Source organism: Canis lupus, chromosome 5, assembly GCF_003254725.2.
Source record: "Canis lupus dingo isolate Sandy chromosome 5, ASM325472v2, whole genome shotgun sequence".
In the NCBI taxonomy this organism is placed as follows: Eukaryota; Metazoa; Chordata; class Mammalia; order Carnivora; family Canidae; genus Canis; species Canis lupus.
The window spans coordinates 30,705,707-30,721,863 of NC_064247.1; the positions used below are offsets into that span (position 1 = coordinate 30,705,707).

Below are 16,157 nucleotides of genomic sequence, written 5' to 3' on the forward strand. Positions count from 1 at the left end.
GGCACTGAGTGACTATGTCTCACTAGGTCAGTTTGATATGAATAGACACACCCCAGCCTGGGTTTTATTTTATTTTTTTAAAGATTATTTATTTGTTCATGAGAGACACAAAGAGAGAAAGAGGCAGAGACATAGGCAGAGGGGGCCCATATGCAGGGAGTCTGATGTGGGACTCAATACCGGGACTCCAGGATCACAACTTGGGCTGAAGGCAGGCGCTAAACCACTGAGCCACCCAGGCATCCCCCAGCCTGGGTTTTAAAAAGCTCTGCTCAATGAACACTTCTTAATGAAAGACTATTTTAGACGTAGTTCTGGGCTTCTGGGGTCCCAGGGTGCCCTCCTTCTCAGGTTAAAAATGAGGACAGTGGCCAGAGAGGGGAAGTGACATGTTTGAGGGTCACCGGCAGAACCAGGAGGAGAGGTGGTGGGATGGACGCTTAGGAATGCGTCCTGAAGAAGGGTTGAAGGAGCCTGGAGGGTCAGCCTGGAGAAAAAGAAAGATGTTTTGGGCATCCCAAGTGGCTCAGCAGTTTGGTGCCACCTTCAGCCCAGGGCGTGATCCCAGAGTCCCGGGATCGAGTCCCAGGTCGGGCTCTCTGCATGGAGCCTGCTTCTCCCTCTGCCTGTGTCTCTGTGCCTCTCTCTCTCTCTCTCTCTATCTCTGTGTCTCTCATGAATAAATAAATAAAATCTTAAAAAAAGAAAGATGTTTTATTTTATTTTTTATTTTTTTTAAGAAAGATGTTTTAAAATAAGTAAAGGTAGCTCATGCAAAGAAAAAACAAACAAACAAACAAACAGATTTATTCTGTATGGCCCAGGACGTAAAGCAGTATTCACATATGGAAACTACCGAAGGGCTTTTCCAGCACAGCAGCCCCCAGAGAGGCTGCCTTGGGAGGGGATGAGCTCCCCGTCCCTGGGCGTGTTCAAGCACTGGGCAACCATTTGGCATGGATGCTGCAGAGGATATTCCTATCAGACTGGACCAGATGCTCCTTCAAGTTTCTTGCAATTCCAGGAATCAGATCCTCTTCAAAGGTGTCTCAAAAATGCCAGTCAACCCATAGATTAAAAAAAAACCACAGTTGTCGCTGCGTCGGGGTGCAGCGGTAAGCCTCCCCCACTCCTGAGTGGATCCCTGGGACCACTGTGGTTCTGGGGGCGGGGTTATGAAAATAAGCCACCATCTCCCCTGCACGCCATTGGACAGGCGGTTGCTTAATATTCATGAGGCTCCGCGGGATTCCGGTTGTTCCAAGGCCTCGCGAAACGTAGGGGGCGGGCCTCACGGGGCCAGGCGTCCTCTGATTGGCTGTCCTTACAGAGAGGTGGCCTTCGATTGCCTGGTGTAGAGGCGACGCAGACGTCACCGGGGCGGGACATTTGAAGGCCCATTCTCTAGGTTTCGGGTCGTGAGGACCGGGCCGGCGCGCACTCGTCCCCCGCGGGGTCAGTCCGTGACTTTTTCCCTGTTAGTGCGTCACCAGCACTACAGCCTTAGAGCACCCGTCCCGAGCGCTGTCCTGTCATGGCAGAGCCGGGCTCGTTACTCCCGACCCCCGCCCGCAGGCTGGGGCTGTGGCCGCTGTGCCCGCCCGAGGTCCAGCGCGGGCGCTGGGGGTGGGGACCGCAGGGAGCCCTCAGGTCTGCGCCTGCGCAGAGCCGTCCGGCCGCGGCCCGCCCCCTTCGCCGGGGTGACGCGTCCCCGGTTGCCACGGAGACGCGCGGTTTACCCGCCGGGTCTGCGGGGGCCGCAGCTGCAGGTGGGGTGCGAACCTGTGTTCAGCGGTTCCCGAAGGCGCCACGGCTAGTGCAGGCGGCCCACTCTCTGACCCCCTGCCTGGAACCCCGGCCAGCCCCCGCCGGCCTCCTCTCCACCTCCCCTGGGCTGCTCGGGTGCGTTTTGAGTCCGCACCCGGACGGACTCGGGGAGCCATGGGATGCTGGGAGGCCCGGGTCCTGAGGGGCGTGGGCGGGAAGCTATGTGTGTGTGGGGAAGGAGTGGTGCTGTGTGCGGAGCAGGTGCGGAGGTGGTGGGAGCAGGTGCGGAGGTGGTGGGAGCAGGTGCGGAGGTGGTGCGGAGCAGGTGCGGAGGTGGTGGGAGCAGGTGCGGAGGTGGTGGGAGCAGGTGCGGAGGTGGTGCGGAGCAGGTGCGGAGGTGGTGGGGAGCAGGTGCGGAGGTGGTGGGGAGCAGGTGCGGAGGTGGTGGGAGCAGGTGCGGAGGTGGTGGGAGCAGGTGCGGAGGTGGTGAGAGCAGGTGCGGAGGTGGTGGGAGCAGGTGCGGAGGTGGTGCGGAGCAGGTGCGGAGGTGGTGGGAGCAGGTGCGGAGGTGGTGGGAGCAGGTGCGGAGGTGGTGCGGAGCAGGTGCGGAGGTGGTGCGGAGCAGGTGCGGAGGTGGTGAGAGCAGGTGCGGAGGTGGTGAGAGCAGGTGCGGAGGTGGTGGGAGCAGGTGCGGAGGTGGTGGGGAGCAGGTGCGGAGGTGGTGGGAGCAGGTGCGGAGGTGGTGGGAGCAGGTGCGGAGGTGGTGGGGAGCAGGTGCGGAGGTGGTGAGAGCAGGTGAGGAGGTGGTGGGGAGCAGGTGCGGTGGTCGGGAGAGGAGGTGTGGCGGTGGTCAGGAGCAGGTGCGGAGCAAGGTGCCGGGATGGGAGCAGGTGCGGTGGTGGGGAGAGCAGGTGTTCTCCCCCACTTGCGGCCACCTTCTGGCTTTCCTTTGTCCTGCGGAGGGTTCAGAGGTTTTGTATCACCTGCTGAGTAGGCTCCACACCCAGCTCTCGGTGTACAGATGGCCGTAGGTATTCATTTGTTCAGGAAACATCGCTGGGTTCCTCAGTCCACAGAATCTCCTAAAAGTGAACACTGCCTAGGACCCAGCCATTCCGATGAATGGGTGCCTGTGGTCAGCGAAAGACGTGTGAGAACATCCTAGCATTCTCACAACAGCCCCATGCTGGAACCCCCTATACTCATACACAGTAGGAGAGACAGGTGGGTGTGGTGTACTGGCGGCGTACTGCCCAGGAGCAGAACCCACAGGCTACATACAGCTCTGTGGACAACGGGATGAATCTTACCACCGTAATGTCAGGTGAGGGAGGTCAGATATAAGAGTACACGCTGGGTGATTCCATTTACGTGAAAACCCAAACACCAAAACTAATTTCTAGTGTTAAGAATGGGAACAGTGGTCACATTGTGGGGACGTGGGTGGAGGGTGGTGACCAGGAGGGAGCTGACGTGCTGGCTGCCCCAATGTGTTCATTGTGTGTACAGATGATGATGATGTATGCACTTCTTTGGTACGTATATCACACTTGAACAAACACATAAAAAAAGGACATACTGCTCTGGGTGAAACTAAATGAATGTCTGCCTTTGTGACCAGGACTTTGGAAAGCAGAAATGGCCAAACTCCTCCAACCTCCACCCAAGTTCTTGCCTGAAGAGTGGCACATCGCTAACAAGAACCAGTACCACAGAGCAGAGGCCCAAAGGTCCCGGTCCGAACGCCTGGTGGCAGAAAGCCAGAGGCTTGTGGATGAGATTGAAAAGACCACAAGAAAGTCTCAGAGCGATGTAAACAAGAAACTAGGTAAGACCCACGCCTGGATGTGATGGTGAGGCGGAGCTGTGCCGACGTTTGCAGTCCATGTTCGGGCGTGGCAATGTAGTGGCATACAGGGGGGACACGTGTGTATTGCTCAGGTTCTGTGTTTAACTTCACTGCCTTGAGACAGATGCGTCGTAACCCATCCTGCTTTCCAGCCCTCCATCATTCCTTTTTTTATGGATAAAAAAAAGGTTTTATTTACTTATTTGACAAAGAAGAGAGAGAGAGAGAATAAGCAGGAGGAGTAGCAGGCAGAGGGAGGGGGAGAAGCAGACCTCCCACTGAGCAGGGAGCACAGTATGCGACTCGATCCCAGGATGGGGACACATTTCTGGAGCTAGAAAGCAGAAGGCCTGGTGGCTACACACGTAGGGACTGCAGAGATCCTGCGTGGGTGGGGACCAGAGATGCTGGCCACTGCCTGCCACACATTCACACTGCAGACACCTGGAGATGCTCAAAATCAGAAGCATCAGGTTACCTCTGAAGCTGGAAGCTGAGGGAAGGGACTGGAGACCAGACTGGCTGGAAGCCTATGAAGAGCCCACTCCTGGCCCCTCCTCCCCCCAGTGGAAGGCTCAAGGCCAAGGATGTGATGAACCTCCTCACTTTGCACTAATTCCTCTGCCCCCTGCTTCCTGGGACACTGGTAGCTGGGCTTCTGTGCTCGGTTGGGAGATTGGCAGATGTGTTTGTGGGGAAACCACGAGGGGGTCTATGTACCATAATCCCCTGGGGATTATTCAATGAGACACTCAGGCTGACTGGTTACTCTGGACATCCAAGTGCTGTGGCATGCAAGCCCTGACCCTGCATAGAGAGGTTCCAGTTAGCACGCTAGCATCGTCATCTCAAGTACACTCAGGTAGGGTTAGAGACACTGAGGAGAGCCTCTAGCAGGACACTCAGACACAGCAGAAGAAAAAATATGCCATAAAATATTCAGGAAATTTGGAGAAGGCATTGCATCCATGAAACAAGAGAGTCTTAACAAAGAACGTTCAGGGAATAAGAACGCATCCTTGGGAATTAAAAATACGAGAGCACATTTGTGAAAATCAGAAGAGGGTTTGAAAGAGAAAGTTAGGGATCCCTGGGTGGCGCAGCGGTTTGGCGCCTGCCTTTGGCCCAGGGCGCGATCCTGGAGACCCGGGATCGAGTCCCACATCAGGCTCCCGGTGCATGGAGCCTGCTTCTCCCTCTGCCTGTGTCTCTGCCTCTCTCTCTCTCTCTGTGACTATCATAAGTAAATAAAAAAAAAATTAAAAAAAAAAGAAAGAGAAAGTTGAAGAATCTCCAGGAAATAAGGGAAAAAAGGACAAAGGGATGGATGGATGGATAATAGAGAGGAAGGGTGAGAATCGGGACCCACAGGGAGGCTCCTTATCCAACAGAGATTCCAGAATGGGCGCAGAGAGGAGGAAGAGAGGAAACTGTCTGCAGAGGAATCCTAGGAAACCCCCTAGAGCTGGGGGTCTGTTTCTGGCATCTGGCTTCATGATGGAGTAAGGCTGACACCAGGAAAATAGAGAGGAGACCCCTGGAAGGCTTGCAGGTCGCATGCAGAGGATCAGGACTCAGAACGGCATCAGCCCTCTCCGCAGGAGCTCTGGAGACGAGGAAATGAAGCCCCGTCATCAAAATTCTTGGTGAAAATCACCTTTATCCTGGGAATCCACACATAGTCAAAGCCAAACGATGAAGGTGGAATGAAGGCATTTTCAGGCCAGCATGCTTTCAAAAATTTCTGAGGAGGGCGTCCTTCGGCGGGTGGATGGGGCATGAGCAGGAGCAGATGACAGCTGGGCAGGGGACGGCGGCAGGTGCGAGGCTGAGAATGTTCTAGAACAGGCAGCCAGTGGGCTGCGTGGGCAGGAGGAGAAAGTGCTCCTGGGCAGAGGTCCTGGGAGGAAGCAAAGCCGGTGGGTTTCTTGGTGGGCTGGAGTGTTGTAATGAGCATCTGGAGAATGAAACAAAAAGCACAGCTTCCAGCCCCTCCAAACACAAACAGAAAATTGTGCGGGAGATGATGTGGATGGTAGCACAGTGTGTGGCTCGGGTGTGAATAGCAGTTACGTGTTTGCTGTGTATAAACAGTGTGAAGCTCTTCTGTAACAGGATGTGCAAGGCAGCCGCACCAGGAGCCTGTGGCTCAAGAGCAAATGCTGGTCTTTCAGTCACAGGAGATTGGTGGACGCCACTAAAACTGATCAGAATAAATAGTGCTGTGAGCAAATGCCCGAAGGAATTCCGAAAGCATTTTCTTAAGCTTCTTAGCGATTGCTCCTGGGACGCCTGGGAGCAGGTGCAGTTAGCTAATCGCCTGAGTCTTGATCTCAGCTTAGGTCATGATCTCAGGTCCCGGGATGGAGCCTGGGCCACGTGCTCAGCCGAGAGTTTGCTGGAGATCCGCTCTCTCCCTCCACCCCTCCAACCCTTGCCTCTAAAATCATCAATCAGTCTTTAAAAAAAATGCAGTTGCTCCCAGAAAGTGGGAGTTGGGGGTGGACAGGTCCAAGAGCTGTGACACTCTCACTGTTCCTACGACTCAGACGACGTACATCTGTATCTTTGACAAAATCAAGTTCTTCAAAATAGCCGGCATTGAAGAATTAGAGTCATGTGCGTGGATGATGTTTGCATTAAATTAGATGCTGACTTGGTACAGCAGGGGCCCCTCCCTCCCTCTGCCGCCCCCACCCCACACACCCCTAACCAGCACTCCCTGGACAGGGGCCCCTGCGTGGTTTGAGGATGGCCCTGTGGTGTCTCACCCTGGAGCTGGTGGCACCCTATGCTTCTTTGTGTGCCACAGAACAGAGACTCGAGGAAGTCAGGTTCTGGAAGAAGGAGCTGGATGACAAGCTGGAGCAGCTAGTGTGCACCACAGAGGACCTGCTCACTTATCAGACTAGGCTGCAGAACGCCCTGGAGAGCCTGAAGGAGCCCCTGCACATCACCCAGATGTGCCTGGAATACAGGTGGGGGGTCCTCCAGAGTCACTGCCTGGGGTGGGGGATAGGGGGCCACGGGGACAGGTGTGGCGGGGGGTGTGGTGGATGGTGCGGAATCCATGCCTGGCAGCTGAAAGAGCTCTTCACTACCTTAACTTAAATATAAGGTTTGGCTGCAGGGACTCAGGGGACTGAAGTAACACTGAATTTAAATCAGGCAGTTCGTCCTCTCTCAGAGTTAGGGGGCCTGGAGGTGGTCGCTGCAGGGCTGGCACAGTGCTAGGGTTCCAGGCCTCTGGGTCTCACTACTCCGCCACATGGGTTCACTTCCCGTGTGACCTCGTGACTCCAGACGGCTGCCAGAGCTCTAGCCGTTCCTTCCCATGTCCAGCAAGGAGGAATAATTAGGTATTCCCTGTGTGCCTCCCGTTGACGGGAGGTTGGTCACCAGGCCACACCAGCAGAACCTGGGAGCCTGATGTCTTTATTCTGGATAGGCAGAGTGGGTGGGTTCCTGGAGGACGAGTTTGGTCTCATCCGCAGAGCTGCAGGCCCTATACTCCAAGGGGAAGTTAGGATATTTGCATGAAACGGCCACAGGGCGTTGGGGACGTGCAGTGAACACCCTGGGTGGGCGTGGGCATCGCAGTCCTGTTGCCAGCACAGGGCGCCTTTCTGGGCTCAGATTCTCAGAACCGTGAGGACCGGGTCTTGTTTCCAGGAAGGGGGCACATGTCTGGCGATTTGAGGTCACAGGAGCCTTTTCTGATGAGCGGGTTAGAAGGAGGAGTCTGGGGAGTGGACCTAGTGTAGTTGTGACCGGGGTCGCTGACCCACAGACGCTGCTCCCGCTCCAGAGGGTGAGGGGGATGTCACAGATGCCGACTCGCGTCCGGGTCCTCCTCCGTCCCAAGGTTGGGACAGCGTCACGTGGACAGGCCCCCCGCGCACCTGGCTGCTGACCGGCCCCCTCCTCTGGGCAGGGACAAGCGCATTGGCATCGACCTGGTGCATGATGAGGTGGAACAGGAGCTGCTGAAGGAGGCTGAGGTCATCCACGGGGTCATGGCCCTGCTGACCCGCACCTTGGATGAGGTGACTGAGCAGATCAGGTGCGGCTGTGAGGCCCCAGTGTGGGGGTGGCTGGGCTCACCCCGTGGCACCCCAGGGGCCGTTTCCTGCCCTGGCTCTGGCCCCTCCCATCAGCACCGGGCAGCGAGCTCTCGGCTGGCAGAGGAACATTAAGATCCGGGCTGGGTTCTTGAACTGGGGCCCCGGGGTCGGGATGGGGGGACCCGGCAGAGGGGAGCAGGGATTGCGCCTATGCCAGACTGGCTTCGGCCGGCTTCCCAGTCTCCCATCCCTGCCCCTGGATCCTGTGGGCACTGCGGAGGGAGACGCACCTCTGCCCTCCTCCCCAGGCTGAACCGCTCCGCCAAGTACAACCTAGAGAAGGATTTGAAGGACAAGTTTGTGGCCTTGACCATCGACGATGTTTGCTTCTCCCTCAACAACAACTCCCCAGGCATCTACTACTCGGACAGTGTTGTGAGAGTTGAGCCACAGTGAGTGGGTCCCGTTCCTGTCCCTGTGTCCCGTCCCCGCACACCCCCCAGCAGGTCCGCTCAGCCAGGCTGCAGGCCATCTGAGGCTCCTGGACCCGCGACCATGCGGATTCCTCGTGAGGCAGCCTTGCCAGAGCCTCTCCTCCAGCACAGTGGGTGCTGGCGTTGGCCTGGGGTGGCAAGTGCATGGTGCGCCCAGGCCCTGTTCATGGATCCCAGCCGTGGCCTTGCTGGCGTGTGTGGGCCAAGTGCAGCGGGTAGGTAGGCGGCCCACGGTCCCCAGAGCCCAGCACAGGAGCCATCCACACAGGCTGACCTCTGGGCTGGTTCTGCCCCGACAGCTGCTGCCTGCCCTCCGTGTCCTCCTCCCCTGACCTTATGCTGAGACTCTCCTGTTGCTGCAGAAGCGATTCCTGGTCAAACTAGCCATTTACTCATTCACTCATTCATTCACTCACTCACTCGTTCTGTCAGGAAAGATAGGATCCCATTCCAGTCACTGGGCCGTAATCCATGGTCGTTAGTGTTGGGCCGTCACGTTGTCCCTACCCGTGCTCCCTGCCCAGGTGATGCAGGCTTCCAGTCTCAGTTTCCCTCCTCTGTGACATGGGGGCCATAGGGCGGCTTGCGAAGTCTCGTGGGGATGAGGGGCGATGCTGTGTGTGCAGGGTGGGCCCAGAGCCTGACCCCAGGCAGGGTGGTTTCCCCAGAGTGATGGCCACTATGGGCTGTGCCTAGAGACGGAGACACGTTCTGGGTGCTCCCGGCCATGGCGGGGGGATGGGGGTGCAGGCTGAGCCCCTGTGCATTTTGGCCCTGTGTCCTCTGCATGCAGTCTTCTGCCACCCAGATGCGCCCTGAGGGAACATGTGGGTCCCCTTTCAGCTCCGTGAGTCTGGAGGACTGGCTGGACTTCTCCAACACCAATGTGGAGAAGGCGAACAGGCAGAGAAACAACTCCCTGGCGCTGAAGGCCCTGGTGGACCGGATCCTGTCCCAGACAGCTGACGACCTGCGCAGGCAGTGTGACATGGTGGACACGGCATTCCAGATGGGGCTGAAGGAGACCAAGGCCGCCAGGGACCAGCTGGCTGCCCACCTGGCCAAGGTGAGCTCCCCACACAGCCAGGCCAGGTGTGTGCTCCCGGGTCCCTGGGGCGTGGGGCTTGTCGACATGTCTGCCTCTTAATGACAGGGCTTGGGCCTTGGGGGATGGAGGGGCCTTTGCCCCACCTTGGACCTCAGGTCGTCCCATGTGAGATGTCTCCCTGGGCTGTACAGGGCTGACACCTGATGTTCCCTGAGCACAGTGACTGCGAACCCCACCGCGGGGCCGGGATTCTGGCTCCTCCTGTTCCTCCCCGGGTGTGCCACTGGATGGGCTTCAGAACCAAGTCCTGATGTTTAGCATGTGTGGACTGCTGTGTAAATGCTTCCACCAGGCTCAGTTTCAAGCTGCCTATTGAGCAGTGAGTGGGCAGGCTTCCTGGGTATTCGGCGATAGGGCCATGGGGCCAGCACCGGGGCTCCTCTCACCCGATGCAGAGCATAGGTGGTGGGTTTGGAAGAAAGTACAGGGGCGCAGATCCAGGCATGGGGAAGGCTCTTGGCCTCCTGCCTCGCCAGGGACTCGGAGATGGAAGTAGCTACCTGGCGTGGGTCTCGTAGGCCCCCTGCATTCTACTAACTGGGAGGGGATCAGGGTGGCAGGTGACAACCGGTGGCCTCAGTAGTTCCTGGAGCCTGCCTGAGTGGTAAAGAAGGCAGAGGAGTTGTGCCCTCAGAGCCCTGGACAGTCAGCCTGCCCTCATGGTCAGCCCGCTGGGCCCATGGATGGTGCCAAGCTCTGACTGGCCCAGGGACAGGCAGGCTCTTGCGCCTGGCAGTATTTCTATGGTGTCAAAATGTCATAATATACAGGAAATTAGAAATATATGCGATACATTTAAGCTCCATTCTCTATTTACCTCATTGGCGAAGTAGGGGCAGCAGTACTCACCAGTTGGGGTGGGTTGGAGTTAAATCAGACTGCTCGGGTCACAAATCCAGAATCACGCAGTCACATATGAACGGCACACAGATTCGCACACACATGTGTGTGATTCACGTGATCTGTCGTCAGTACAAATCAGCAGCCAGTGATGATGATGATGATGATAATGTCCACAGAAGAGCTACAGGGCTTGCCAGTGGGGTAGGAACGTGTCTGGGCCTTGAGGGGCAAGTCTGAGGCTGGAAGGCAAGCAGAGGCCAGTCCTGGGTCCCACAGATTCCAGGACCTGCAGGGCTGAGGGTGCGCAAGGAACCCACTGGGTGGTCGGGACAGGCCGTGGCGATGCCCTGGGTCATGCTGGGTGGGATGAACCAGACAGGAGTGGTCCATGCTGTGGCCTCGTGTGTGGGAGGGACGGGCAGGACGACTGGGTAGCCCTGCCCCAGAAGAGGACTCAGATGCAGTCCTGTGTGCCATTCGCCTCACAAATTGTGGAAGGAAACAGGTTTGTCTGACCCAACACATGGAAAATACCACTTCAGTGTGTTAGCAGCGTACACGATTAACGATGTATTTTACAGTCTTTTCTGTAAAGTGATGTCTTTGAAAGCAGACGCGTGTCTTGCACTTCAGCCGGTCTGGTTGGGGTGAGGTTTGTGGGTGCTGGCGCAGCCCTGGGGATGGGACGCCCTCCCCCAAAGCCCACAAGTCACATGCAGTCACACTGACACTCAGAGGAGTCGTGGCCCAAGGGATAAAGGCAGGATCCCAAGGCGAAGGCAGGGGATGTACCACGGGGTCGCCGATCGCTGCCCCAGTGGGTGAGTGGCCTTGCTCCATGAGCGGCAGGGTCAGGGACCCAGTTCTATATCCCCCGGTTAACCTGCAGCCAGAAGACATAGGCCGAGAAGACCGTCCCCTGAGGGGACAGTGGGCTGACCTTGTTTTGTGCCTGGAGACACATCTGTTTCCTCACTGGGTGTACTTTAGCCTCAGCGAGATGGAGAAGTAGGAAAAAGAACGTTGACTATAACCCAGGGTTAAGTCATCTCGAGGGGATGGCAAACCACCTCTGTGAAGGGTCAGAGAAAAGCCTTCCTAGGCTTGGTGGGTGGAGAGGTGACAATCAGGGAATTCTGTAGGGATTTATAATGTGAGAAAGAAAACAGATGTCTACATATGGTCGTTGCCAACACCGATGATCAAGCAGTAACGCTTGAGTCTGGGTTTTCGGAGTACAGGTTAACAGACCACAGGTGGTAGTTCTCTAGAGTTAGTGTTTTCTGTCGTAATCTGGAGGCTGGTCCATCAGGACGCTCACTCGTAACAAGACTTTTACACCTTTCATCCTTGAAAATGTCTTTTTGTCGGGATCGGCTCTTGCCCCAGAAGAGCAACCTGTGGGTGTGGGTTCTTCACGGAGCCTCTTTCCCTTGTTTTGGGAAACAGATGTGCTGCACACTACTGTGGGAGTGGAGATCTAGCTCCTTGTTTTAATTTCCCACAGCACGGGGTGCAAAAAGCTGTGAGACCCACACTGCTCGGGATTCCAACCTGGGAAGTTGCTGAAATGGCTTTACACAAGTGCAAGCTTTGCACGTGATTATAGGCTGGATTCATTAAGGAATAATCCTAGGGATGCCTGGGTGACTGCTCGGGTAAGGACCTGCCTTCAGCTCAGGGCGTGACCCTTGGGTCCCGGGATCAAGTCCCACATCGGGGTCCCCGCAGGGAGCCTGCTTCTCCCTCTGCCTGTGTCTCTGCTTCTCTCTCTGGGTCTCTCATGAATAAATAAAATCTTAAAAAAATATTTCATTAAGAAATACTAAGCTGCAGCAAAAGCTGATTTCGACAGCCATTCCATGTTTGATGGTAGTGGTTGAGGATGGTTCTTGGTCAGAAGCACTTCCGTCTCGGCCCCGAGTGGGAGTAAATCAGAGGGAAACCTCATCTCTGCGAAAACCCTCAGGTGCTGAGTCATTGGGGAGGATGGGTTCCACCCCTGACCACAAGGCACCCGTGCATGGTAGGCGAACCCAGGAGCTCAGGATGAGGACACTGGCACCCCTGGTTCAGTGGCACCCGACCCCGCAAGTGTTGCCTGCAAAGTGCTCTATGACGGTTAACACGGCAGACGTGCCCCGCAGGCTCTGTTCACACCAGTTCCTGCTCAGCGCTTCCGGTCATACTGAGTCCGTGTTGTCTCATGTTCGGGAAAACACCTCCACTTGTGGCTTTCGCTCGGCTACTCACGGAGGCTGTGCCTGTCACTGCTGCAAGCAGTGTGGACGCCGCGCACCCACCACAATCGAGGGCATCAGGGCGCCTGGCCGTGCGTGGAGAGCCCGGGAGGACCATCCGAAGTCATGTACCTCGATTCTTGTGGACTGCCGACGCAGGTTCACGCCCTCAGCTCCTCCGAGCGGCTGTCGCCCTGCATACCCCCCTCCCGCCCCATCCTCAGCCGCCGCGGTCAAAGGCGAGGTGCTGAGCTCATGGGCAGCAGGTGGCCATCCTGCGTGGTGGGCGGATGGTCTTACTAGGGTGGCGCCTTGTTTCCATGTTTTGTGAAGGGATCCTGCCGGGAGGGGATATCTGTGTTAAACGTCCCCCGTTTCCGGTCACCACCTTCCATGCACTTGGGGAATCTGGTGAAAGGTGGCTGGTGTGGGGCAGCTGGGGTGCTGCGCTCTCAGCCCCGCGGTGCCATTGTGTGAGAGACGTGAGGCTTTGCAGTGTCACTGGTTAACAAGGCCGCCCCTCCCTGTGTCTCAGCCCGCTCTTCCTGCCTCGGCCTAATGAACGCGCTGTCCCCATGTGGCGGCAGGGCCAGCCCTGGGTAGCCATCGAGTTGTGACCGGGTCTGTGGGGATGCCTCAAACTCTCAGGGTGTCACTGTACCACCAGCCCTGCGCTGGGCGCACCTGCTGTGACAAACACTCTGCACCAACCCCGAGTGTTGGTAACAGTCAAACTGCATTTGGGACTCGATCCCAGGACCGCGGGGTCATGTCCTGAGCTGAAGGCAGATGCTCAACCACTGAGTCACCCAGGTGTCCAAGTGTGAAGGAGTTTAACTAAATTGGAAGCGGGAGCATCTGGACGCTGAGCTTAGGGCAGGGGTGCCTGAGTGTCTGCGTCGGTTGAGTGTCTGACTCTTGACTCTGGCTCAGGTTGTGATCTCGGAGTCCTGGGTTCGAGGCCTGCATCCCGCCTGGGGCTCAACGGGGACTCTGCTTCTCCCTCTGCCCCTCCCCCTGCCCATGCTCTCTCAAATAAATCTTAAAAAAAAATAAAAGGAGGGGGACCCCTGAGTGTGGCTCAGCAGTTTAGCACCTGCCTTCGGCCCAGGGCATGATCCTGGAGTCCCAGGATCGAGTCCCACATTGGGCTCCCTGGATGGAGCCTGCTTCTCCCTCTGCCTATGTTTCTGCCTCTCTCTCTGTCTCTCATGAATAATTAAATCTTTAAAAAAATAAAATAAAAGGAAAGCATAGGAAAAGTTCAGAAAACCAAATGCAACATGTAGGTCTCATTTGGGTTCTAATTCGAACAAACCAACTCTTAAAATATGGGACAATGAGAGAAACTTGAATACCGTATGTATTACATGATACTAAAAAATTTTGGGGGGCATAATAAAGATATTGTCGTTTTGCTAAAGGAAAAAAGAGAACCTTACATTTTAAAGACACGTGCTCAACAATTCAAGACTAACGTGACATAATGCCTGGGCTTTGTTAACGATGACTGAGCTGATGGGCAGGGTTGGGACGGGAGAGAATGGCTGTGTGTTGGTTGTCACCGACGCTGATGACGGGCTCGTGAGGTCATTATCCTGTCAACTGCGTGTGTCTTGGAATCTCCAGGATGCAAAGTGAAAAATTAAAAAATGCTTAAAGAAGAAATAAATTTTGGGGGCACCCGGCGGTGCTCAGTGGTTGATCATCTCCCTTTGGCCCAGGGTGTGACCCCGGGGTCCTGGGATCGAGTCCCATGTTGGGCTCCCCGCAGGGAGCCTGCTTCTCCCTCTGCCTGTGTCTCTGCCTCTCTCTGTGTCTCTTGTGAATAAATAAATAAAATCTTTAAAAAATAAGATTTTAAACTAGTTAAACATTAATCTAAATACCCAAGTAATTTCTGAGCAGTGTCTTCCTGTGCACAAAGCCACCAGAAAGAATAGCGGGAACCAGTTGTGTGGGGAGCCACCCAGGCCTCCAGAGGGACCGCGTGCCAACGTGCAGATGTGCAGGGAAGTGGGCTCAGGTCCACCGGCAGCTTCCCAGTCCTTCCCCGTCCCCCCCACCCCCCACCCAGGGGGGATGAGGCAACAATGGCCGGTCATGTCCATTCCGTCCCCGGGGTTCCGAGGGCGGGCGAGGCCCCTGGCCACCAGCAGTCACTGCTGCGTGGAGGGGTGGTCAGGCGCATTGCAGGGCCCAGCTGGGCGCATCTCAGGTCCCCTGTCACTGTCTGACGTGACCACACAGCCCTCAGCGTGTCTGCTGCGGCGTCTGAGAAGCACGGCCCACCTTCACGTCCTCGTGCCCTTCCGTCAGGTCATGGAAGAGATCGCATGCCAGGAGAAGAACATGACGGTTCTGGAGAAGGCCATCCTTGATCAAGAGGGGCCTGCCAAGGTGGCTCACACGCGCCTGGAGACCCGAACACGCAGGCCCAACGTAGAGCTGTGCCGCGATGTCGCACAGTACCGGCTGGTCAAGGAAGTCGGCGAGATTGCCCAGAATGTCGGAAGGTAGGTGGACGGCCCCGGCGAGGCAGCCAGGGGGCGCGGGGGTGGCTCTGGGGTCCAGGACTCCCGTTCTCCACTAAACACAGAAAACGGGTCCCGGAGTTTAAATCTGTCTGGAGCCCAAATCCTGAAGTTTCAGTAATGACCCACAGTTTTCCACGTGGGCCCTTGTTGGGGTTTCCCTCCTGAGGGCTGGTGGTGGCCTCAGATCTGAAATCTCTGTGAGGAGATGGGGTGGCCGGGTGTCCACTGGCTTGGTCCTGAGCTCAGGGACTCACCCTGAGGGAAGGGTGGACCGAACGGGCCCTACTGTCCCTCCCTCAGGCTGAAGGAGGCCCTGGCACAGGCGCAGGTGGAGCTGAAGGGCCTGAACCGCCGGCAACTGGCGCTGCAGGAGGAAGTCCAGGTCAAGGAGAACACCATCTACATCGACGAGGTGCTCTGCACCCACATGAGGAAGTCCATCCCCCTGCGGGATGGGGGCGACCAAGGCCAGTGGGCCAGGGGCCTGCGCCCCGACACCATCTGCTGAGGATGGCACTTCACACACTGATTAAACCCTGGTCACCGTCCCTGGACCAACCTCACTCTCATTTGGGGGAGTGGGCCTGCAGGAGGGGCCCCAAGGCTTGGGTGGGGCCTGGAGGCTGAGGCCCGGGGGGCTGGTGGGGCAGCGCTGGCCCGAGTTAGGTCCCCATGTGCCCACATCCCACAGGCCGTTCTTAGGCCCTGGGGAGCCGTCCAGGGCCCAGGAGGCTTCGTTCAAGTTGGGGGCAGTGGAGTGCAGGTCTGCATCCCTGACTCAGCTCCCCATCTTGTCCTGCTTGTGACACAAGCCCTGCACCCCTGGCCCTGGAGCCCCCAAATGTCTGGGTCCCTCTGGGTCTGGGAGAAGGGAAGAGGACGCACAGGGCCCTCCAGTTCCTGGGACGTCAATGGGTGGCTCCTGTCGGGGGGGGTGCGTAGGGTCGTGGGTGGGGGGCTACTCTGGGGGCCGCCGCAGTGTCAGGACTGTGGGCAAGAGGGGGGCAGGGGGGATAGGGAGATGCCCCCTCCAGCTCCAGGGCTGGGCTGTCTGGGATCTTCCCTCCTGAGTGTAAACACGTATGTTTGCTGTTGGTCTCCAGACCAGTCAATAATCATTGGGAGCATTTTTCTTTTTTTTCATTCTCAAGTAACTGTAAAACCAGAAAAAACATCCTCCGTTCCTGCCACAGATTCAGTTCAGCGGCTAGGAGTGTAGGCTGTGGAGACAAAGCGGGGTCGAGGGTCCTTGGCG

The 16,157-nt window shown here is 56.8% G+C and overlaps 1 protein-coding gene across 4 annotated transcripts; it reads left to right on the forward strand.

Annotated features, from left to right (window-relative positions):
• Positions 1-1,341: 1,341 nt before the first annotated feature.
• Positions 1,342-15,450, forward strand: TEKT1 (tektin 1). Of its 4 annotated transcripts, none has more exons than XM_049110074.1 (8): positions 1,342-1,455; positions 3,389-3,595; positions 6,429-6,594; positions 7,482-7,679; positions 7,989-8,132; positions 9,018-9,240; positions 14,685-14,881; positions 15,203-15,450. In XM_049110074.1, the coding sequence occupies exons 2-8, from the start codon at positions 3,406-3,408 to the stop codon at positions 15,408-15,410; spliced, it is 1,326 nt and encodes a 441-aa protein (XP_048966031.1). In that variant the 5' UTR covers positions 1,342-1,455; positions 3,389-3,405; the 3' UTR covers positions 15,411-15,450. The 4 variants fall into 4 exon arrangements, with proteins under 4 accessions (XP_048966031.1, XP_048966030.1, XP_048966028.1 ...); XM_049110073.1 differs by lacking the exon at positions 1,342-1,455 and adding an exon at positions 1,717-1,902; XM_049110071.1 differs by lacking the exon at positions 1,342-1,455 and adding an exon at positions 1,748-1,769.
• The last annotated feature ends 707 nt before the right edge of the window (positions 15,451-16,157 follow it).